The sequence below is a fragment of the Opisthocomus hoazin genome, chromosome 7, assembly GCF_030867145.1.
Source record: "Opisthocomus hoazin isolate bOpiHoa1 chromosome 7, bOpiHoa1.hap1, whole genome shotgun sequence".
Taxonomy (NCBI): Eukaryota; Metazoa; Chordata; class Aves; order Opisthocomiformes; family Opisthocomidae; genus Opisthocomus; species Opisthocomus hoazin.
Genome location: NC_134420.1, coordinates 3,992,144 through 4,014,676, shown reverse-complemented (window position 1 = coordinate 4,014,676; position 22,533 = coordinate 3,992,144). Strand labels below are relative to the sequence as shown.

The following is a 22,533-nucleotide window of genomic DNA, read 5'->3' as shown; positions in this document are numbered from 1 at the left end:
GAAGGCAGGAATGGGACCCCATCATTTGCCTTCTCTTCTTTGGGCTGCATAAGGACAGGTGTCTCAGCTTCTTCTCAGGCATTCAAGACCACTGACCATCTTGATGGTCCTCCACTAGACTTCCTCAAGTTTGTCAATGTCCTCCTTGTGCTGGGAAGCCGAAACTGGGCACAGCACTCTAGCTGTGGTCTGGCAAGCATCAAATAAAGGAGAAAATTGCTTCCTAGATCTGCTGTCTGTGCTTTCTTACTAATGGAGTGCAGTATGCAGCTATCCTTCACCACTCAGGATGATCACCACTTCGAACCTGCCCACCAGGACCCTCAGGTCCTTTTCTGCAGGGCCACTTTCTGTCTGGTCTGTGCCCAGTTTGTGCTTGTGGTTGAGACTAGTCTGCCCAAGTGCAGGACATTGTATTTGACTTTGAGTTTCGGGAGGCTGCTCTCAGCCCAGTTTTCCAGCCGGTCGAGACCCCTTGAAGTAGCAGCTGTACCCTCCAGCTTATCAGCCATGCTCCTCAGTTTGACATCATTTTGGGGAATGGGATTTTCCCTGTCTCTTCTTTACACATCATCCCTGAAGTTCAGCCAAATCCAGACGGGTAGTCTGGTGAAGAGGAGTAACACGCTCTTAGGCTAAGACATACCTAATTAAAATGCGTTGTCTGTCCTCACCTCATCATAAGCTCAGTGGCAGCTCTAGGTAGGAGGGAAGTATTTTTCCTAATGGGCCAATTCTGTACCATTTCTGCTGCTCCCTGCTCCAGAGACAGGGTGTTGAACTAGTTGCAGCAACAGGCTGTTGTAACATAGCTGCTATTAGAGTGTGCTCCTCTGCATGTTTTTGTTGTTTGGTTTTTTGGGGGGAGTTAATTTAGTATCCATTCAAGGCTAAATCCTAAAATTCTTGCTTTATCTTCACTCTTTAGACAAGCAAATCCTGCTCCTGCATGGTTTAAAAAAGGACGTAATGCTGCAGTATTTTGCTTCAATGTCAAAATGAATCAGAACTTGGAAAACTGTGCCTTCTATTACTTGCATAAATGCACCTACGCAAACACTAGTTTGCATTTTATTTGTTATCTGGTTGCTCAATTTGTAGTGAAATTTTTACGTGAAATCCTTTAGCCCATCTATATACTTTAATAATAAGTGGAAACAGTACGGGTGTCTGGCAGGTTGAGAGGCAGGAAACCTTGAATTTTCAAGACTAATTATATAAGAATGATTCAGTGCATAAGTACTTAAGGGAAAACCCACTACTTAATTTTCCAGCATGAACAAGTGCTTGTTGAAGGAGAAAATGCCTACTGAAAAGGGGAAAACACCATGCCACCTACTGTCACCAGCTAATTGTCAGATTATTTTTTCTTTTTGCCTTCTCTTACCAAGAAATATAATAATTCTGTGAGACCATATGGCAGTGCAGAAAAGAAGTGAGCTGACCACTCCTCCTCTGGAGGAGGAGACCTAGGTAGGGCTGAAGAGGGCTGCTAGAAAGCTGAGGAGGGAGGCACGGAGGAGGGTGGGAGCCCTGCTTAAGGGCTCATTGTCAGAAGAAGGCACAAACAGGACACGTTTCAGCTTGGGTGGTTCTGGGAGGAGCAAATGTTGGGATTAAAATGTCTTGACGAGATTGTTCCTTTTCTTTTCAGATGCAGACAGTGAGTTTCATGGCGTGAATTTTCTGCCCGAAGATCTCAACGAGGCTCCAGAGGAGACAGGAATGAGGGTGAACAAGAAATACTCTTGTCTACCTGCTGAGGAGAAGGGGATCCACATTATCAACATCCGAGCTATTGAGGATATCGGCTATGACCAGCATGAGAGTACAGTGAGTAAAGGACTTGCCAGATGCGTCATAACTGGCAGACTGCGCTTTACCCCTTAGCTTAATTCTCATTCTCTCCATTCCTGGGATGCTCTGAAATCCTCTCCCTCTCTTTTTCAGAAGTGCTGAGGAGGATTGCCACTAGCCACAGTACATGCTAATTTAGTGGGGTTTGTTCTCTGATGTGAAGAAGGGAAGCAAGGGATCCTTGTTTAACCTGTAGCCTCAAAAGGAGTTGGCTATTCTCAGAGTAATCAATCTGGCAATAAGGCTGTGGCAACCTTTAAATCTCTTTGCCCCTATAGAGCAGAACAGAAAAAAATGTCTAAAATTTCATGCGGAAGCTATTAACATAGGTAATGTAAAACTAATAGTCTGCAGCGTGCAATAGAGGTTAGATTTCCAGTGTCGTTAATTGTGCCTTGGTTAAATTCTTTAACGCCGATCTTAAAGAAAGTTAGTAATGCGAATACCCAACAGGATTAGGAGTTGCTTATGTCGTAAACACATTAAAAAGAGCTTATTCAGGTGAAGGAATTGAGGTGGAGTGAGCTGTATAACAGATCTCGCTGGGGAAAGGTGTAAAGCAATACTTGATTCATTGTGCTTGTGCTTATGCTTAATTAGGATTGAGCATGGAGGAATAATTCTGTCAGAATGTAAACATCCCTCTTGCTGGGGTAAAACTGAAATGTCTCTTCTGTGTCACATTTGCAGCCAAAGGGACATGACCTTATGTGGTCTAAGTCTACGCAACTCCCTCTATTTCAGCATAGTGGCGCTGCGAGAAAGGGTGTGGCCTATGAGTACCTTTCAGCTTTCATACCACATCCTTAAAAGAATCCAACCTTTTCTTTCTTTGAAACAGGACCAACAGGCTTCTTTGAGTCTTTTGGCTGCATCCCTTTTGCAGTGGAATATAGCTATTCTCATATAAAAATAAATTTACTGAGGCTTTAGTATCCAAAGTGCAGCACCTTCCCCGATATTATCAGTGAGTCCCCACAAGGGTCAACTTTTCCACAGGAGAGTTCAAAGAAATGGGAAAAGGCTTTCGCTGAGTTTCTGCAGTGTGACCTGTACCCTTCCTGGGGGCAGTGGCTCAAAGAAACAGAGGAACCGGAGATTTTCAGTGCTGCTTTTCTTCACCCAAGGCGTGCTCCAGGAGAAGAGGAGCCGTGGCTGGGATGTACTCAACTCTCCTGAGCTCCCCAAGCAGTTGCAAACATCTGGTGCGCTCGCTGCTATCACCTTCCAGAGCCGTCTTCAGTCCTGCCCGTTTCCTTTATTTATTAGTCTCCAGAACAGACCGGCTAATTGCTGTCCCTCATAAAGTCAGTCCAAGGAGGGTAGGAAGCAGTTGGGGTCTGAGCCTTTTGCCTGTTTTATCTCCCTGTGCTTAGCTGAATGTTTATTGGTTCAGCCCAGTTTTTCAGAAATCGATGTTTAATCAATTAATAAGATCAACACATCTTTAAAAATTACAATTAGTTATCTGGAAAGAAATCCCAGCGTTCCTGTATCTTGTTTACAACAGCTACTTACTTTGAAGAGGCATGATATCCTGAAAATCCAGTTAGTTACTATTTCTTAATGTTTTGTTTCTGTAGAAATTTGCATAACTGAGTTGCCTGCCCCAAGCAGACTGTCAGCTTGCTTTTAAAAAAAATGTTCTGCATTCACAGGTACATACCTTTAAACACGAAGCAAACAGAAAGTGATAGCTATTAATGGTCTTCTGTGTTGTAGTTATGCTTAAGAACCAAATGGGAGTATCTAGATAGGGCACAGGCTGCTCACGCCTGTGCCCTGAAGAATGTGTTATCACCATGGCTAAATAAGAGCAGGAGGAAGAGAGAATAGGACAAGGAGCAGACTCCATGGTGGCAGCAAATGCTGTATTATTGTATGATATATTTATGTATTTGGAGCAAAAGGTTTAGGTTAAATGGAAGAGAGAGATGGGATCTTCAGAGAAGAAAAGAGAGAAACAGCGAAGGCAGGCGTGGAGCAAAGTGGCGAGGGACTGAGGAGATGGGGATCTGCAGCCGCGCTGGCCCTGGCCAGATGTGGTCATGTCAGGCTTTGGAAAGCTCAGGCATCCCCACCTCTGCGCACGGCTGCTCCCCGTGCTGCCTGGCATCTCGGGCTGCCTGCTGTCTGCCAGTCCTCCTTGCTGCGCATTCCTGCTACGCGTTCCTCTGCTGGCGCTTGCCTGACCACTGCTTCGGTATGCTTCCTCCTCCCTCCAAACCCAGGAAGATGGGGTTTGCTGCTTGAATTTGTTGTTTGAGCAAAAATCTCCCCGAGGCAAAGAGGGCAGAACAGACTGTCCCTCAAAGGCATTGATTTATAGTTACAGTGGCTGGGACCTGCCCTCCCCAACGTGATGTACAGAGATGTGCAAATTTGGGTAACATTGGGTGGGTTTCAATGATATTTTGGCTATATTGGCTGTGAGATGCTGTAAGCTCAGAGGCTGCTCTTTTCATCTGGGGTTTAAAAATCAGACTGCCTTAAAAACAACTGTTTGCAAATAACTTACAATCACGGTTTTATGTATGAAATAAGCAGAAGGTGTACACATCCCAAATGGGTTTTGACTGATACGATTTGCAGTCGATGGCCAATTGCTATCATTTGGAGCACAAGTCTTTTTCCCTATGGGGAGGCTTACCATTCTCCTGTATGGCACTGAAAAGCCACTGCTGTGATTAGTATTTTTTGTAAAAACAAATGCAAGTTACTAGTGAATTTTCTTTTCTTTTTTTTGAATAGTCTGTACACCTCCACGAGTAGGATTGTGAATTATGCATGAACAGTGCTATTGAAAGTAGAAATGAGTAATTGTTAGTACTTTTTTTGTTTCTGCAGTTGCCCCATGCAGTTTTTCACATAAATGCTTGGAAATGGAATTGTGCTTTAAGACTTGCATTTCTTGCATCTTGCAACACTTACACAGCATTAATTCAAGATGAAAATAAAGCCTTTGCCACTATCAGATTGCAAAGCGACACAGGTTTTGTAAGGCGGGGGGGACACACACACGACACACGATGAACTCAGTAAGCAGTGAACCCAGTTCTCTGGCTACGATCCATCTGCATTTTTGGCCGCGCTTCGTGACCAGCTGGCTCCCTTCAGTCTGTATCTAAGATGATCTCTTTCTCAGATGATACAAACTTGCAACGCTAGATAAGAGAAGTGAGAAATGTTTGCACATGACATTAATCTATTTGTCAGAACTGAGACACAGATGTCTTGGGTGGAAAAGGACAGATGATCTTAGTGGTGATTAACCCCCAGAGGAGAAAACCAAATCCACCAAGTAGCTGACTTATGAACTAGTGTGCTGGCAATTAGATTAAATCCCAGTCATTTTATCTATTTATTTCTGGCCAATAAAATCTCAGCTGGCTATCAGTAAAATTGCAGGTGTTAACTTGCAAAATTGCTGTGAGTGAGTAGCAGGGGGGAGCTCCTCCTGTGTGCATGCTGTTTGAAGATAGGTCGTTGGGTGCTCCAGGCAAGAAGGATACAAGGATATAGTCTGTCTGGTGTCTGTGTTGGCCTGTGTACTCATTATTCTTCTCCTCTCTCCTTCTCTCCACAACCCCATTCCCTGCTTCCAGTTATTAAATTCCCTATCCAAAAATCCAGATGCTGACTGCAAATATGGACTCTACTTCAGAGATGGCAAGAGAAAAGTAGACTACATCCTAGTTTATCATTACAAGAAGTCCTCATCAGGGAGGACGCTCGCCAGGAGAGTTCATCACAATGATTCAAGTGCCCGAAGCACCAAGCAGGACCAGCCGCTTCCTGGGAAGGGAGTGCAGCTGGAAATGGGGGAAAGCGAACCTCACGTGGATTACCACGAAGACGACAAGAGGTTTCGCAGGGAGGAGTACGAAGGGAACCTCGTGGAGGCCGGTCTGGAACTGGAACGTGATGAGGACGTAAGGAGCCATTTCAAACTGTTAAAGATAAGGAAGACAACTGGTCGTCAAATCCTGGGAGATGCTGAGCTGTTCCTCTGAACCTGGCTCTGATCAAGGTTACACAAGCTCAACTCTTCCAGAATTTGGTATCAGTTCTGGTAGCCCCATCCTCGGCCACCAATGTAGTTCGCATCACAGGAATGGGCTGCGGTGTTGTTAATTCCCCAACGAGGTGAAGTTTCTTAATTTTCTTGGCCAGGACTTGTGGCACATCCACTATTGCAACACAGCTTGTTGATCTGTTGCCCTATCTAGAAGGGAGGCTTAAATTGCTCTCAACACTAATCCCAGTTCAGTGGGTTTACAGTATGCTGTGGTTTGGATCCACTGGTAATTCCAGTTCTGATGAAAAATACCTGATACAGACAGTGACATTTTTATACCTCAGTATAGACTTCAAGAGAATTAAATTCTGGTACATGCTCTAGCTCGGGCGCGTGGGCCTGTATTACAGTTTGCTCTTTCCATTCTTAGCTATGAACAGTACAGCTTGTAATGCCTTTCACCTGTACCCTGAAAACAGTATATTCTATTAAAAGACCATTAGTCTATATAAAAAATGATGTGTGAAGTACTGCCAGTGTGTGATTAGTAGAAATAGTCACAGCCGTATTAATTTCAAAGAACGCTATTACAATTAACTGATCCAACCAATATGCCTGAAATTCCTGTGAGAGAGTGTAAACATCTGTTCTGGTTTTATTTACAGGATCTAAAAGTTGAGATTAAACATCTAGACCTATGATCAGTGTTAAAAAAATAAATCTGCCATCTATTATTCACAAATCAGACATGTATATAATGAGAGGTGTGTGTGTATACGTATATATTTTAAAAGTATCTGTTTTGCATGGTATAATGCAAAAAACCTTTTGCTTCTCTGCCGCCCAGGTGAAAATGAGAATTGCTTTCCATCCAGCTTGCAAGCTGTTACAGTAAACTGGAAGCCTGCCTGTGCCAGGTCATAGATATTTAAATCCTTTACAAGATGGGAGGTTCCCACCTATGACATGTAATACAATTTCAGATGATGCAGAAGGGCTCGGGGTTCAAGCCAGGACGTCGTAAAAGAGCAAGAACCCTGTCCTTTCAGTACAAGATACCAAACCAGATCAGGAATGTGTAGAGATGAAAGCAAGCCACGGGGATTTACATCAGCTTCCATCTCCAGCACGTCAGTGTAGGGAGAAAAACCTGCAATCATTTGGGCTTGAGAAGCATGCCACGGAGTTGCGTTGGAGGCCTTACTAATTGCAAAACAGAGCAAAAATTTCTTAAACAGATGATGTTGTGGAGTCTCCTTCTCTGGAGATATTCAAGCCCTGCCTGGACGTGGTCCTGTGCAGTCTGCTGTAGGCGACCCTGCTTTGGCAGGGGGTTGGACTAGATGACCCACAGAGGTCCCTTCCAACCCCGAACATTCTGTGATTCTGTGATTCTTTCTGTGATTCTGTATGTTTACAAAGTCACTTAAACTCTCATCAGTGAAGTAAATTCAAAGGTGGTGTGGAAGCCGTGCCCTATGGGAAGGCTGACGGTTTTACTTCTGTCCTTCGAGTAACTGATTTCTAGAAAGCCTGTGCGGAATACAGCTGCGTGAAAGCTAGTTATCATAAGAAGTGCCTGAGCTGATACAGCAGCAAAATTGGAAAGATTCATTAAAGTTTCTTTCTCTTCTGTTTGCTGAATGCCTCCTAGTTTGATATCGTTTGTCCAATGGCTTTGAAATGATTACTCCCGTGGGAGTGAAGACGGGTATATGTGGGAGTGCCAGCAGCAAACCCCCATGTCCAGCTGTCTAGAACAGCGCTCAGAGAACCAGTGGGATGCAAGCATGCCACTAAGATTATCATTACCATTTATCTTTTTTTTTTTTCTTTTGTTTTGTTGAATTCTTCCTAGTGATTTTCCTAAATAAAATGCATATTTTTTTAATCTAGGTATTTGCATCTATAGCAGAGGCTGCTTCTCTCTTACTGCAGTTCTGGTCCTTTGAGATACTGAGCGGCTCTTAGGAGGCAGCAGGGACTCTCTCAGCTCCATTAATTACAACGCACTCACGAAATCATACCGTTTGGCTGGATGCCTACGATTCAGATTTAACTGGCTTCGTCTGTATTTGTGTCCATAGTCATTTTAGCTTTTATTTCCCAAACAGTTTTTATCTGTTTAACCTTGTGGTAATTGCTCTGGAAGACAATAGCGTTTTTGAGTCACATTTCATAGCAGCTCAGCACGGAGAGGTGTTCAGTGATTGTCCTGTTGTTAGAAACTGGCTGTCTCAAACAAACGAGATTTAGCGTGTTGGTGGCGATAGACTACTTGTTCCTTAAGTATGTATGAAACATAAGGGGAAAAATGTTTCATTTGCTCTCATCAGTAACCTTTTCTCTTGCTTTTTTTTATAGACTAAAATCCATGGGGTTGGATTTGTAAAAATACACGCACCGTGGAATGTGTTGTGTCGAGAGGCAGAATTTCTTAAGCTCAAGATGCCCACAAAAAAGGTGAGTCCTGATTTTCTTTTTTTCCTCTGGAAGGTATAGTTTAAACATATGCTCATCTCTAAGAACCTTACAAACGTAGACTTTTCCTCCCACCAGCATTTTTAAAATAGCTAACTGATGTATACAGAAACTGAGAGTCACAAACTTGCTTGCTTGGAACAGCAGAAAGAATAACTGGAGGGAGGAATGGAAGTCAAGCATTCCCAGCCGCTGCCGCTATCTGTACACCGTGCGAGTGATTTCATACGATGTCTCATCCTCTCAGGGTGTTTTAAAAGAAGAGGTGGCAACTGATGATGAAATTTATGTGTGTGTTTTGGAGGTTTTTTCCTCACCCAACGCTAAAAATGAACAAAAGAGTAACAATTGGTGTGCAGAAGTCTCGCTGGGTTTAGTGACTCTTCATACACATCGTTAGTCATATTTGCAGGAGTTGGGACTACTCTACCACAAAATAAATTATCTTTCAGAATATTTGAAATATCATTAAAGAAATGATAGTATATTTTCATCAATTCTAAATCATCAGTGATAGATAGCTACCTGTTCAGTGAGTGTAGCTTAGAGATGGATTAATATTTAAACACATACTAAGTGCATGTCCCAGACTGCAGAGGGAAGTCTATAATGGAGCAAGAGACAGGCTTAAAGCCCGGCGTCATTTATTACAACACTAAAACCACACTTTTGGTTTGGATTTCATATTAATCCCCATTATTGCCTCACTTACCACCGATTTTAATCAGAAGCGCAATTAGATAAAAAAGAACTCTGCTGTGAGCCTGCAGTTAAAGCTGCTTTGCCATGAAAGAAAAGTTAGGGTGGGCAATTTGGGGGAGGGAGGGAGGGAGGTGAAAGAGGCCACCTAAGCCTGCAGGCACTGTCTGGGTGAAGCGATGTGCCTGAGACCACCCTCAGACCCCTAAAGCTTTATTTCTAGCCAAGCATCTTCCTGCGGTGAGAGCCCTGCCCTGGATCTGCACATAGTTTTTGTGGCTCAGAGAGGGAAGCCAGTAACCCTCCTTCGTGACCTGCTAACACAATTCCTGCGCTCGGTGCTACAGAACCGCAACAGACGATCCAAGATATTTTGGTTCCTTTATATGGAAGAGGGGAAAAGCCTGAAACCTGCACAGTATTCCCAGGAAAGTCCCCTGGGAGGGGAGACCACTTCTGTTGTTTTGCACAGGGGCTCCGTAGCTCCTTCATTTCTTTGTCCCATTGCACCAAGAAATCAGTAAATGCCAAAGGAGCGGGTGTCTCGGGAGCCAGTGCTGAGTGTATCTCTGCTGAACACCCCAGCCTGATTATCTGGAATCAAACATGGGCCATGCTTTGGCTCAGAGCAAAAGCAATAGACTTCCTCTGCTTGCCTTGGTTTGGCCTTCCCACCCATCTGTGTGTTTCTGAATGTTTTCAAGAAGGTAAGTTATACTCCTTGATAATTTACTCTGATGTATTTGTTTAATTGATGATTTATTTCGTGCAATTCACTGTCTGTTAGGGATTACCAAAACCCACTAGAATTTTACTGGTTTTTTTTCTCTTTGCCCACTCAGATGTATCAGATCAATCAGACCCATGGTCTTCTGAAAAAGATTAACTCTGTAATTCAGAAAATAACAGAGCCCATCCAGCCGAAAGTAGCAGAACACAAACCTCAGACAGTGAAGCGCCTCTCCTACCCCTTCTCCAGAGAGAAGCAGCACCTGTAAGTGAAAGCTTTCTGTAAATGTCCATGTCAGCAGACGCCAGCCTTCCCAACAGCAGCTAAAGGGGAAAGGAAAAATGACCACCAACACTTTGTTAGTGATTGCTGTAAAGAATATTTGCATTTTGCAGTAAATTTAAATGTCGTCTTTTTTTTTTTTTTTTTTGGCTCACTGTTGGGGAGTGAGGCTTTGTGCTGCTGTTGTGGTGTGTGTAACACATATCTATATAACTACACACACATCAACTGTTAGACTGCCCAGCAAAATTTATAATGTGGTTTACAACAGTCTCTTTTCCATATAAAATAAAATGCTCGGTAGAATTTGTAGCCAGAGATGTGGGTTCATAAATTTCAGAATAATTTCATTCATCTGGTATGGGCAGCTCACGCGTGTACTGCCAGCCAGGCGTGGACTCTGGAAATGGTATGAAGTCCACGGTAGCTTTGCCATCGATTTCAGCTCAGTAAGAATAGCTGTAAACGTGGGTGTAGGAAAAAATCATAAGGTGGGGCCCAGCCAAAGTTTCGACTGCCCTGGAATTGCTTTGCTGCCGCTCTTCCTTGGCCAGCGTCCCAGAGGAGAAGCTTTGAAGGCTGTGTTTATGTATGTGCCAGCTGGAACAAACAGCAGTCCCAGGGCAGGATTTCTTCACTGAACATACAGGGGTTTTAGTTTTTAATCAAGGGATGCAGAACACTGATAGTCGTGTATTAGATTTACAAACATGTTAGTTGGACCCGTCAATGTATGTGATGTTTGACATGTTCTTGGACTTGCAGGAAATATATTTATGTATTTATTTTACATAGGATATTCCTACAGCACGGGAGTCTGGTGGCTCAGAGGAAGCCCCAAAGATGCTCCTTAGCTTAGGTGTGGATGTGCCTTGAGCTGTTGGCAGTGGTGGCTTTTGTCAGTGAGGCCACCTGTGTGTTTGCTGAAGAAGGGAGGCAAGAGTGGCCTTACAGGGTTTAAGGTACAGATACAATGTGAAGATTATTAAGAGAAAGTCAGGGCCAGCAGTGGTCGGGAATTCACCTTAAATGAGCATCAGCAGTCTCTTTTGTGCAGAAAAACCTATAAATATATAAAACCAGTGAAATGTATAAGCGGCCTCTTTAAAATATGAGGGTTGGGATGGAGTTTCTTTTTAACGAGGTTTCTACAAGCTACTCTTTAATGTTAGCTAAGAGAGATCCCCAAGAGAAATGAAAATATTGAAGGGGTCAACAAGAGCAGGAAATTACTGGCGCTTTTTTAACCTAATGGGCTTCCTTCTAATCTTTTAACAGATTTGATTTGTCTGACAGAGATTCCTTCTTTGACAGCAAAACGAGAAGCACTATAGTAAGTACTGTATATAAATAATTCATGGTGGATGGTGCCTTAGTCCTGGTGTTAATAGCCCCTTTGCCAGCTTTAGTGCAGTGCCTGCTGCAATTTTGCCTTTCTTTACCAAATGCCAGGGATCGCCTGTGACATCAGTTACTGAAATTATAAACAGAGCATTTCCAGCTTTAGCTTATGTAATGAATAGTCTTTGATGCTAACAGGTTGGTGCCTTTTGGAAAATAATTTGGATCTTCTTTCTAGTTCACAGTTAATCCTGGACATAGTTTCTTAGTAGACATCACCAGGAAGGTATAGACTTCGATTTTACCGCTGGTCCTGCCACCAGCTGCCTGCACCCCTGGGACTCCTGTACCTTTTTGTAACTACACATTGCTCTTTTCATAAAATGCTGGGAAATCTCCCAAGGCCAATTCCAATGAAACAGCCAGGTGTTTACAGGGAATATTATTTATAATTCTAGGGGGAAATTCTCTAGAATGGTGTTAAAAGTGTTGAGGTTTCTGATTTTGATTTAACATAATTTATGATTTGTGTTTAACATTAACGTTTACATGAAGGAAATGCAACAAGGACAAAAAATTGCATCTTATTCTGATTGTTTACGCATCCGTTCACCCCTATTACGCTAGCAAGCGTGCTGTATGCATACGCAGCACTGGGACTGGGCTGAGCCATTCCTGCCTTCGTGCTGGAGGGTCTGTCTACTCCTCCAGTGCTACCATGGGACTTTTCCTCTCGTAATTAAGTTTCTGCAGTTCCCTTACAGAAATGAAGGCTAATACAGGAATATGATATCATGAACTACATTTGAGTGCTTCCCTGTGACTTGCAGAGCATAGAATAGAGCGGGGGAGAAGGTGCAGCCGCCTTTATAGCTGCTGAGGGGGGAATTGAAAGGACAGCTCATGTGACATCCAGGGCAGCTGGAAGGGACCATGCCAAGCAGCACTTGCTGCAACACTTTTCAAAGTATAGCATGGACTCTTTGCCCTGTTCCACTGGCACTAATCGGTGTGTCGGAATGTGGCTGTGAGCGTGCTTTTATCTTATATTTAACATTAGCCTTTTGGATGCTAAGTGGTTTCAAAAAGAGCTTATATCGCAATTATAGCTGTCTTTTATTGCGATGCCGATAAGGGGTGTAAGATATCTGACTTTCCTTTCCTGCTTTGAAATTCCAGCGTGTGGACCCCATGATGTAGTTCCCCTGTAGCCTGAAGTGCGCTGATTTGGTGCGGGCGCAGGTTATCAGGGCTAGGTGAGTCTGACCAGGGAAGGCAGATGCAGCAGCATAGAACTGGAAAAGACAGACATTCAATTGGTTTATGTGCAATAAAACATTTCACTGGAGATTAGGAAAAAAGCGTAGCTTTAGTTTGTAGATTTTCTTTTGTATGTCTAGATAGATAGTAAGAAAACTTGCAAGCACAAGAAACTTAAGAGAGCAACTGAAGAGTTAAAATTTGTGACAACAAGTTGTCTGAGAAAGGCAGCAAAAAATGGCACTACAGGACAAACGGGTGAGCAAGACTAACTGAAAAATGGACTGAAACCAAAGGAGCTGACAGCAGAGGCTGGGAGGAACAGGAGGGATGGGGTTTTTTTTAAAACCACTTAAGAAACACTGGGCGTATAGCAATAATGCGGGTAGTATGTTGCTTTGTTTGAAATCCCTGCAAATCACCCAGTAATAAAAGGTGTGTTGAATGTTTTCCAGCATCATTTTACCCTGCATGCATTTCTCTTTGTATTCTTCTTTCTAAAAGTTCTCTCCTGGCTCTGTCATATGCATTTTTAAACCGCAGTGCAAATATTGACCCTTCCACCTACTGCAAAATGAACAGGAATCTATTCAGTCCCTGTGAATCTTTGAAGAATAGAAACTAAGCCAAAGACCTTTTACTTATTTTAAAAAAAAACAACAACATTGTATAACTGGAAATCTCTCTGCAACAGCCCTTTAACTCACTGGAGCTAGAAGACAACAACAGGCAGATGAGCTGTGGGGCTTGCCCTTGCTCGCTTCCCTCCATGCACTGGGCAGGCGGCAGCCGAGTTAGCACATGGATTAGTGAGCATCCCCAGGGAAGCAGTCCGTGACTCCCCACACGGGCCAGGCAATGGGCATCGGGTGCTTCTGCCCATGGTTTTCCTCTGCTGCCGCTCCCCTGCCAGCCTCATGCCAGCCAAATGCTGCCCTTGCTGAAGAGCATCACTGCACAGCAGCGGCGCAGGGCGAAAGCTTGACCGCTTGGGCAGCGTGCTGTGATGTGCAAAGGTTATTTGACAATACATGCAATAAATTGTAAAATAAATACATCTGGTTTGCCACTGAGGTCGTGCAAGTTCAGAAATTGTAAGGTCAGCCTGTGTTAGTCCAGTGTCTGATGAACGCTGCGTGCTGCGTACACGTTGTGAGCCCGAAGCTCGGCTGAAGTCCTTGGGTCGAAGACAGCTTGAGCCATTGGAGGCGAGGGAAGAGCTGGCCCAGTGCACCCTCTGGCCCCAGTAAAGGAGGACTTCTGAGCTTTGGTCCATGTTTAACATGAGTGAAAACAGAGTTTCTGTTACGTGAGTGGTTAGATGTAACCTTTTTTCCCCCAATCAGTTATCTTGGTAGCTGGCTATTTAGTTAAGCCTTTCTCTCTTGTATGGATAATTCGGCATGGAAATCTTGAACCCCTGCTCTCCTGAATACCGTGACTTTTATTAAAGAATGATGACTTCATCGACATCTTGGCTTTGCCAATATTTGAGCTGTCCACAAAAAAGATTGTGCTTTTCGCTGGCAGTATCTGAACTAACCCTTTCCTTTCTTTTATTTTACTTCTATAGGTTTATGAAATACTGAAAAGAACAACATGTACCAAAGCAAAATATAGCATGGGTAAGAAACTTTATTTAGCTTTAAGGTCGATATCGTTTTCAGGTATTGAAAATACACGCAAGTTGTAACTGGCTATGGAATTTAGGTTTTTCCCCCGCTCTCTAATTTGGTGTATGTGGATATAATTATTTGATTTGGAAATTTAATTAAATGAATGTAGCTGTTTGGAATTTTTTCAAATGTGAATTTATAGATTCGACTCTAAATTAAATGGTAAGTAAGCGTGTAGCCTCTGCAGATGTTAGTCAGGTTCTTTGCAGCAGGACTGGATGGTGATGTAAACCCATGGATAATACATGCTCTGCGTTGGTTCAGTTTTACACTCACTGAAGTGAATTAGGGTATTACCATGAATTTCAATAACTGCAGTGAAAGTCTGTGGCTTGGCCTATTCCTTTTAAGTGGAAACCTCACATCTTTATTGTGGGATACCTTTTTAATGACTTCAGTGAAATGGTCTTAACTGATGACTGCCAAGACACTGCCCTAAGTGGAACTGAGATTAACCCAGTGGAACGGCCAGGGGCTAAGGCATGCACTGAAAGCCGGCTCATCTCTTAGCCCTCCAAACAGTTGTTGCAAGTCAGCGCGTCCAAAGTTTATACTGCCACGGCCAGCAGTTTTATGATTTCAGCCTTAGGGTTTGTGCTCTAACTAAATTCATAATACAGGTAAACATGAATTACAAATCAGGTCACCTTAAAGACTTGTTGGCAGCCTTTCCTGTTCAGCTGTTATATACTTTTCTTTTATACGTATCGTGATGTATAGGTATATGCTTGACTGTGGGACCAAAGTTAACAAATAGTTAATGGTAAAACAAATTACATAAGGTGGAAGGCTGAATTCCCTCATACCCAAGCTTAACAGACAACCAACAGAAACATATTTGTATGAGAGAAGTGCATGAACATGGGAGAAAATGTTTGATAACTGTTGGAATCTGTTATAGCACTTATTTGCCTACACGCAGTTAAATAAAACAATGGGAACTTGAATTACGGGTAGTTCTGTTCAGTGTTGACCCATCAGCTGCTTAGAATACATCAAATAATAGAAGAAAAATTATGCCAGAAATCATTTCCATGCTTTGACTTTTCTGTTGAAGTAACAACATACAATGCACAATTGTTGAGTCCTTATATACACTAAATTTTGGTGTTCAGCCAGTATTAACAGAAGTACTATTTCCCTGTAGCATGGGAAATCCAAATTAATCTGTGACTTTCAAGACCCTTTTCAAGTCTAGTGCCTGGATCATTTTCACTGGAAATCACGTATTTGTACTCTTGAAAGGGGAAGGTCATACAGCTCAGTTTGAATTCTTGCCGGGGAGCAGAGGCTAAAGGAAAGGAAAGTGTTAGGATTCCCAGATCATTCCTCTTCTTCCAGAGACTGGCGAGGTCACACAGTATACCTAATAAAAATGTCACTAGGCCAGGCCGTCCGTGAGTATACTTGGCATAACTCAATCGGGTCCTTTGTGTTCCAGCACTGGAATGCTGGGTTACAACCCAGAAAAGGTTGCAAACAGATTTGAGCAAACACAGATAATGCTGCAACATTTCTGCCCAGCAGGAAAGAGGCGGCCGCCCAGTGAACACTGCAGTCTTTGTTATTTATTGTGTGGATTTGTGAAAATGTGAATCTGTCTTCATTGTTAAATGCTGAATGTAGAAGGGTACGATGTAGCTCTTCCGTCAGTCACACAGCCCTAGAAAAATAATGTATCTATCTGCTCACTAGTTGTCTCTGCCAGAAGCATGGAAACATTTGCAGACAATTCATAGTACTGTATAATCTTAAACAGGACTTTGAAAATGAATGATACTGCAGGATACTGAGCGCTCCTGGAGCAGTTCCTCCAGCAGGTGATTAGTATCCCAAAAATGTTAATTAACTTGAAGAATTCTCATTTCCAGAACAATCAAAAATGTCTCGGTGAACCTACAGTGAGCCATTTCCTGGCTCATAGTTGCTGTTCCTTCAAATCCAGTCCTACACTCTTTTGTTAGTGATGGACTGATGGGCAACATGGAGCACACTGTAGCACATCATTTTTCTTTAACTTTTTGGAAGTCCTCTTAAATTCTTCACGATGCCAGTGGCCAGATTTTTTTTTTTTAATTGGCATTAATCAGCTTAGCCTTGCACAAAGACAAGTTACTTGATTTAGCTCTGATTCAGCACCCGAGACTGGTTCATTGAATCCCCAAATGTATCTCCACGGATAACACGACACCTTCAGATGTGGGTAATACTCCATAACAGGAAGAAGCTATGTTAATGCCACCAGCTGTGGCAAGAACTTTAGAGAAGTAATGTGCTACAGCCCTCAAAGATCCCGGTCCAGCCCAGTGACCTTTGGGAGCGGCGCAGCGAGCTGCAGTATCGAAGAGCCCTCGCCGTTGTGCTCCTCCAAACTGACTTAACTCCTCCCCAGCCACCCATGCTCTGGTCCCAAGTTAGGGAGCGATACCACGCCTGGGAAGGCAGGACTCCCCAAGGTCCCTTATGCCGCATACATTTTATAGATGAAGCATTAATTGCTTTCAACCTCATGCATGTCACTAATAAACGGATGTGTAAACAGGGAAAGGAGAGGGAAGAAAGAAGGAAACTGCCCTTTTAAATAAAAGACGAAAATGTGGTAAATATGGTAAGTATCACGCCAAGGTCTTCGCAAAGGCTTTCCCTACAATTTCTCTAATCAATCTGAAATCTGAATTCAAAACTTTGTGTGGATGGTGCGTGCGTATGCGTGTTCCCGTATGCCATCAGTTCCAGCCATATTCTTCTTTTGATCGAGCCTTCTGCTACACACTTTCAAATCTGCAGGCTTGCCCTTAAATCAAACTGGCTTTTCAGAAAATGTAATTTATTTTAATGACTAATTTCAAGTCATTGGCTTCTAATTCTTGATTCTCAAATATATATGACTTCCTTTTGCTCTCTGCAGTTTTCCATTTTGTAAAATGAGTCATGTTTAATAACCTGTATGATTAAAAATGAAACTACATGGAAAGGAATGAGATGGCAGGAAAATCATTATCTGACCAAAATGACTGTTATTTTGAGGGAAATGTCCAGGAAGGATGGTAAAGTGAGACTGTCTAACCTCGAAATTGTAAATAACTATCATGTCTTTATTTTTCAAGGGATCACCAGTCTGCTTGCCAACGGAGTTTATAGCGCTGCATATCCTTTGCATGACGTAAGTGATCTTGGAATATATTTTACATGTCTGCTATCTGACAGCAAGAAATCCTTAATGTGTTACATATTAATGGCATCATCCCAAACGGATCCTGGCTTCCTGCTCGCTTGTGTCACGACTGCAGTAACTTCTGCCAGTTGTTTCCATCACTCTGCTCGCTTTTAATGAGCTCCCCACCTCTGTTCTACCTTTGATGATCAGAAGTCACGTTTGAACGTAACAGTAGAAGAGTTGTTTCAGTGGCTTAGCAAACAAAATGCTTCTGTTATTTTCTGACCTTCTGCTGCCGAGATCCTTGGTGTCGGTGTGAGGAAAAGTGTTTATTCCTGGGGCACCAAGGGGCTGGTTCCCTCATCCACATCTCCCTGGCATCCCCGTTGCAAGCGCAGAGATGTCCGTGGCTGTGCGTCCACGTGATTGCTTGCCACTGGAGGGAAAGCCATAAGCAAGAATTTGAAGTGGCGTATTTTACGGGGCTGGATGGAGCTGCAGACCTTCTTACTGATGAAACCTGCTTTTAAGCGGTTTGGTAAGATGTCAGAGTGTGTTCAGCTATAATGTTCATCAAGAGGATTAGCGAGAGGTAGGGAATTTTGGTGGCACACTTATCTGAGCCGGGGATTCCCATCCTGCCAGAGGTGCACAGCAGTTGGATGCCGGTAACATTTTTACTTAGAGGTTCAAGGCACGGCTAGAACTGACAAACACATGTTCTTAGCTCGACCCATTCAGCAAGGCTTGACAGATGTGGAGGGGACGTGGCAGCCGTGCTGCTCGCGATGTACTGGCCGTGTGAGCGTACAAGGGCTGTCGAGCCTGGTGCCGGTTTGCCAGCGTGGGATGTGAAGATGAAGTGTATCTTCCTAGTTTTCTGCTCCCCTCACTCGCGCTGGTTTTACAGGGGACCACAAGTATTTTATCTCGGTGTAACTGAGACCAGAACAGCCTCTTTATCTGCCTGATGTTTATCATAAATGTCAGGTACTCTTAAACTACAGCAATATCGCTTAGAAATCCAGAAAGGTTAAATAAACTTCTCTGCATGTCCTTGTCTCACGTCTTTAGACAGCTACTGATAGTCTTGTATATAAGTTATTTATTGTCTTAGTTTACTCCTTTATCATATTTTAAAATAGCTCCAAATTCAAACCTCAGATCTAATCAGCCCTGAGTGTTTGGAGAGTCTGGATAGGGATCAGCTCTTTCAGCTGGTCTCTTCTCTTTCAAGTGGACTGAGCTGAACCCCAAATACCGTGGCAATACCACATCCTTTCCCTTGACATTTTTAGGCCACCTTTATCACTTATTCATTCCTTTTTCCTCAGTGACAGACATTATTACTGTTTCTTAATGTGCCTGGCGACAGAAGACAGAGTGTGCTATGACAAATGAACTCCTAAAATACAGCATTATTTTACGGATTGCTTTTTCTGGTTTTGGTGCATTGAGTGAGTGGGATACACGGGTATGCAAGATGCAGAGCAGCTCTGGGCACGACTCCCTGAATGACGCATATTTTCTTCTTTTTTTTTTTTTTTAAAGGGTGACTACGAAGGTGAAAACGTTGAACCTAATGACAGAAAAGTAAGTTGATCTAAAGGGGTTTTAACATATTTACAAGAGTCCCAGCCTGAAGAGTGACCTGCTGGACTCTGGACATTTGCCAAGATTGCACAGAAAATACCAGAAAAAAGCACAAAATGCCAAGCAGTAGAAGTACAGACGTACTTTCCAGTGCTTAAATTTGCCCAAATGTGAAATGCAGTATGGATATGTATAAATTACCAAGCTTGATAATGATACATTTCTTGCCATGTTGGTGAGAGTGTTGATAGCGTTCACATATAGCTTCTCCTAAAGTTCAGCCGGTGTGATTTCAGGCCAGCTCTGATGAGAATATGCTCAGTCATATTCTGGTACTCGCATCTGACATAAATCCTGCTTCGCTCGACGGCGAGCTCCGGCCTCGGGACTGCAACCTCTGCCGAATTAATGTGCTGCTGATCTGGAGTGTCAGGATGAGGTTGAGGAGAGAGGTGGTTGAAAACATAAGCATAAAAGTTATTGGGAAAGAGAAAGATCGAGTATTTACCAGAAATGAGACACTTTTAGCTAAGATTTAATGTGTGCTCTTCAACCAGAGACTGCCCTGTGGATGTATACTGATGCAGTGCATCACTTTTCACATGTCTGTGGTTTAAATTGTGTTTTTATTGCCTGTATACTGAAAAGACATCTGTTCATTGTAGGAAAGCAAATAGGAATTATTCTAAGGAAATGCTTTTCGTAAGAAAAAGCAAATTTTTCACCCTTGGCAGGTATGTTGCTTTCTTAAATTCAGAACACAATTACTACATACTCTCGATCACGCTTCTCTACAGAAGGTAGGCTTCTTTTCCACGTGTCGAACAAAAGCTGAAGTAGAGAGGTTACGACCAGTTCTCTCAGGAGGAACCACTTAATTTGGGTGCCATCTGTATTAGGCTTTTAGGCTTGAGACTTTGCCTTTCCAGTTTGTTTCATGGTCACGTCTCCAAAGAAATGCTGTGGACCAGCATGCGCTCAGCTTGTAGGAAAAGCAGATCTACAGCCCACCAAGTTGGTCAGATAAAAACAGGTACCCAAAATTTAAAGTCTGCTGGGCCTTAAGGTGCAATAGCTCATCAAAAACCAGTGACTGTTATTTCTCCCCCTCTATTGATTTGTGTTAAAAATACCACATACCTGTCATTTCATTATTAAGCCACACATTGCTGAACCAAAAATAGGATGAAAGTCCATGTTTTCTCAAAGCGTCTGGATTATCATCTTTATTACTAACTTTTCAAACCTCACAAATTCACTCATTTCACAAGTTCACTGTGGGTTTGGAAATGTTTACCTTGGCTTGTGACTTCCAGTTCCCTCAAATAATCTTTTGGTGTGTTTTGGCATGTTCTTTAACCTAATCCAGTGCTAGGCCAGGCTTGTGCCTTTTTTAACAACAAAATTAAAGATATGAGGCATAGAAATGAAGTAAATATTTAGGACTAGTGTGCTGATCTCCTCTAATCATGTCTTTGAAGCTGTGATTTGAATATCAGGCTGATAAATGTCAGGATAAATGAGATATAATTCATTTGTACTTTAACCACAAATTTGGTTTGAAGTGCTGTACAAAACTGGAACATGGCACTGATGCCAGATCTCCTTAGCTTAGTATTTTCCTGGTATGCCTGACCAGCTTAGATCACAGAAGAGGAATCTGATTTCTAGCACAAACTTAGCTTGTAATAATGAAGTCAAAAAGTAATAAAAGGAAGGGCTTTAGTTAGTGCATGCGGGGATGTTGAGGAGTCCCGAGTCGTTAATTGTTTCCCAGACATAGGCAGCTGGCCTTAAGCTTTTGGAAACGTGGTTGAAAGAAACCTAAAGCAGAATAAGAACAAAATTTGCAAGAACGTTGCTGTTTAATAAAGGCCTGACTTTAGCTTTCAATTTCTGCTCTTACTATTGTAAGGAAACTAATAAAGATTAATGATTTGGGGTCGCTGAGCGGAAAATCCACAGTCCGCTTGTATTTTTGATGTCGTATTTCTGTAAAAGTAAAGAAGTTGTATTTTTTTGAATGACTCGAACCCTTTGCATGAGAAGTGCAGCAGTTCAGCTTGGGAAGTTTGCGTTCGTGGTTTGGCAAGAGAATTGCAAAACTGCTCTAGATTCGCTGTGTGACTTCTCAGTGATAACATGCGAGAAGTAGGAATGGGTAGGGGCAGCAGCGGGACTGCCCGTCTGCCCTTCCTCGCTTTGCTGCCTTTTGCTGGAGAAATGTAGGAGGCTGCCATATGTCAAGTTTCTCATGATAAACTGGCCTACCGATTTAAGCAATAACATCCTGTTTGGTCTGTTCTTCCATGAACAAGATTAATAATGTTGCCCTCCCTGTGATGATAACTGGTTTAGGTCTGGGTTCCCCGTTGCAGTTTCTCCCACAGCCGAGGTGGTTGTGCAGCCCTCACCCACTGACGGAGGTTTGTGTAACCAAGCTCTGAAATTTTCTGCCATTTTTTTTTTCCTTTTTTACCCAATGTTTGAGGGGAAAAAAAATACCTTAGTAACAATCCATTCATGCTCTTACATTTGAGAGAGCAGTAGTAGCAGAAAAAGGAAAAAGATGATGTTGTTGCCAGATGAATTAATGAAAACAGAAGTGACTATCAAAGCGTCTCCTTGAAATATCAGTAATGTGTTCAGGAACATCCTGCTACCAAGTTCACATCACTGAGTCAAAGCAGGGAGAGAAGCAGAAAAGGGGGGGACCTGACTTCACAAGCTGATGTAAAGCTTCTCTGCCCCTTGTCCCACAAAGGTGATGGCTGGGTGTCCAGCGAGCACACTTCGTCTTCTTCAGGATTTTTTGTACACACAGTGATTTCTTGTTCACTCTGTTAGCTGAACCGAATTAAGAAAAAAAATCAGATCTGAGAAGTGCTATTTATGTATTTTATGAAGTAAAGGATAAGTTGAAGGTCTTAGAAGAACCTATTTTTGTGAGGGATTCAATTTCATAAATCACTACCGGGGATAATTGCTTTCCTTGGCCTGTATCCTAACCAAAACGATGAGTGGAAATCGTGTTCTTCTAGTTCAAAGCTGAAAAGCTCTTAAATGCAGCCTTTTAAGCATCTCTGCACAGCACCTCTTGATGGTTGCTGAATATTGTAGTTTGTATAGTGGAAACAAACCAGTTTATTTTATTTTTTTCTGTATTGTAACTCAGAGCATGTTCATCTTTCACATCCATTCTGCTAGATATCTCCTATGGATCATAAATCACAACTACTCTCCCTGTCCCTGCTGTAGTTATCAATCAGGCCCATTGCTGAAGAGCCTTTTAATGTACTAGAATTCATCACTGTATTACAGCATGCCAAATAATGAAATCTGTTTTTAATACTTAATGCAGACTGCGTGTATTGGCAGATTAGGGGTCGAAACCACAAAGCGGTGAGACCAGATCCGCTGTGTGAGCTCTGCAGTTTGC

The 22,533-nt window shown here is 42.7% G+C and overlaps 1 protein-coding gene across 3 annotated transcripts in view; it reads left to right on the top strand.

The window, feature by feature from the left end:
- The window catches only part of ANO1 (anoctamin 1), an 81,620-nt gene that overhangs the window by 33,067 nt on the left and 26,020 nt on the right, over positions 1–22,533 (top strand). For 2 of the 3 annotated variants that reach the window (XM_075426535.1, XM_075426534.1), the window contains exons 2-10: positions 1,655–1,833; positions 5,463–5,789; positions 8,240–8,338; positions 9,898–10,049; positions 11,346–11,400; positions 14,242–14,293; positions 16,887–16,952; positions 17,452–17,507; positions 19,053–19,094. In XM_075426535.1, the coding sequence (XP_075282650.1) occupies positions 1,655–1,833; positions 5,463–5,789; positions 8,240–8,338; positions 9,898–10,049; positions 11,346–11,400; positions 14,242–14,293; positions 16,887–16,952; positions 17,452–17,507; positions 19,053–19,094 (1,028 nt within the window). The remainder of the gene's footprint in view (positions 1–1,654; positions 1,834–5,462; positions 5,790–8,239; positions 8,339–9,897; positions 10,050–11,345; positions 11,401–14,241; positions 14,294–16,886; positions 16,953–17,451; positions 17,508–19,052; positions 19,095–22,533) is intronic. The other variant, XM_075426536.1, reaches the window with a different exon arrangement.